The sequence below is a fragment of the Phytophthora parasitica genome (genome assembly GCF_000247585.1).
Source record: "Phytophthora parasitica INRA-310 unplaced genomic scaffold supercont2.528, whole genome shotgun sequence".
Classification (NCBI taxonomy): domain Eukaryota; phylum Oomycota; class Peronosporomycetes; order Peronosporales; family Peronosporaceae; genus Phytophthora; species Phytophthora nicotianae.
Window position 1 is genome coordinate 1 of NW_008649514.1, and position 512 is coordinate 512.

Here is a 512-nt window from a genome sequence, read left to right on the forward strand (position 1 = left end):
TTTACACCAGGAACCCAAGGACAAATAGGTGGCTTCATTAATCCAGTGCCGAATTTCAGCGCATTCGAGCAGCCGACATGGACACCTTGATGCAAATCATGAGAGTTCGTGGTAGCAGGATGAAGTCGCATGTGCCTCTGGCAGATTATCCCATTCCAGAGGCACACGAACCCGATGATATTTACGTTCTCGTGGTTTTGACGCCACCACCAAAAGGTACTTTCGATTATTTTTTGAGCTTCTGAGGGTTAATACTATGACCTTAAGATGTATCACCTTGTTATGTTTGCAGGAAAGCAAGCTCCGTTGAAGAATACAGCAATCGCGGGGCGAGCTTCACCACTCCAATTGTTGTATGTTTTGCTTAAAAGTTCAACTAACTCGATGGATGGATCCCAATGTTTGTAGACAAGCAGCAGGAGAAAGAACTGGCTGTCGTTTGGAGCACTTTGGACTGGGCTGTGACAGAGTAGCTCACTAGAGTCGCTGGTGGGTCAATTGTTGATGTCGTT

At 46.1% G+C, this 512-nt stretch overlaps 1 protein-coding gene across 1 annotated transcript; it reads left to right on the forward strand.

Moving 5' to 3' along the window:
* Positions 1–77: 77 nt before the first annotated feature.
* On the forward strand, positions 78–473 carry PPTG_25009 (hypothetical protein; the record flags this gene model as incomplete). The annotated part of the gene is made up of 2 exons (XM_008919137.1): positions 78–216; positions 409–473. The coding sequence occupies 2 exons, from the start codon at positions 78–80 to the stop codon at positions 471–473; spliced, it is 204 nt and encodes a 67-aa protein (XP_008917385.1).
* Positions 474–512: the final 39 nt, after the last annotated feature.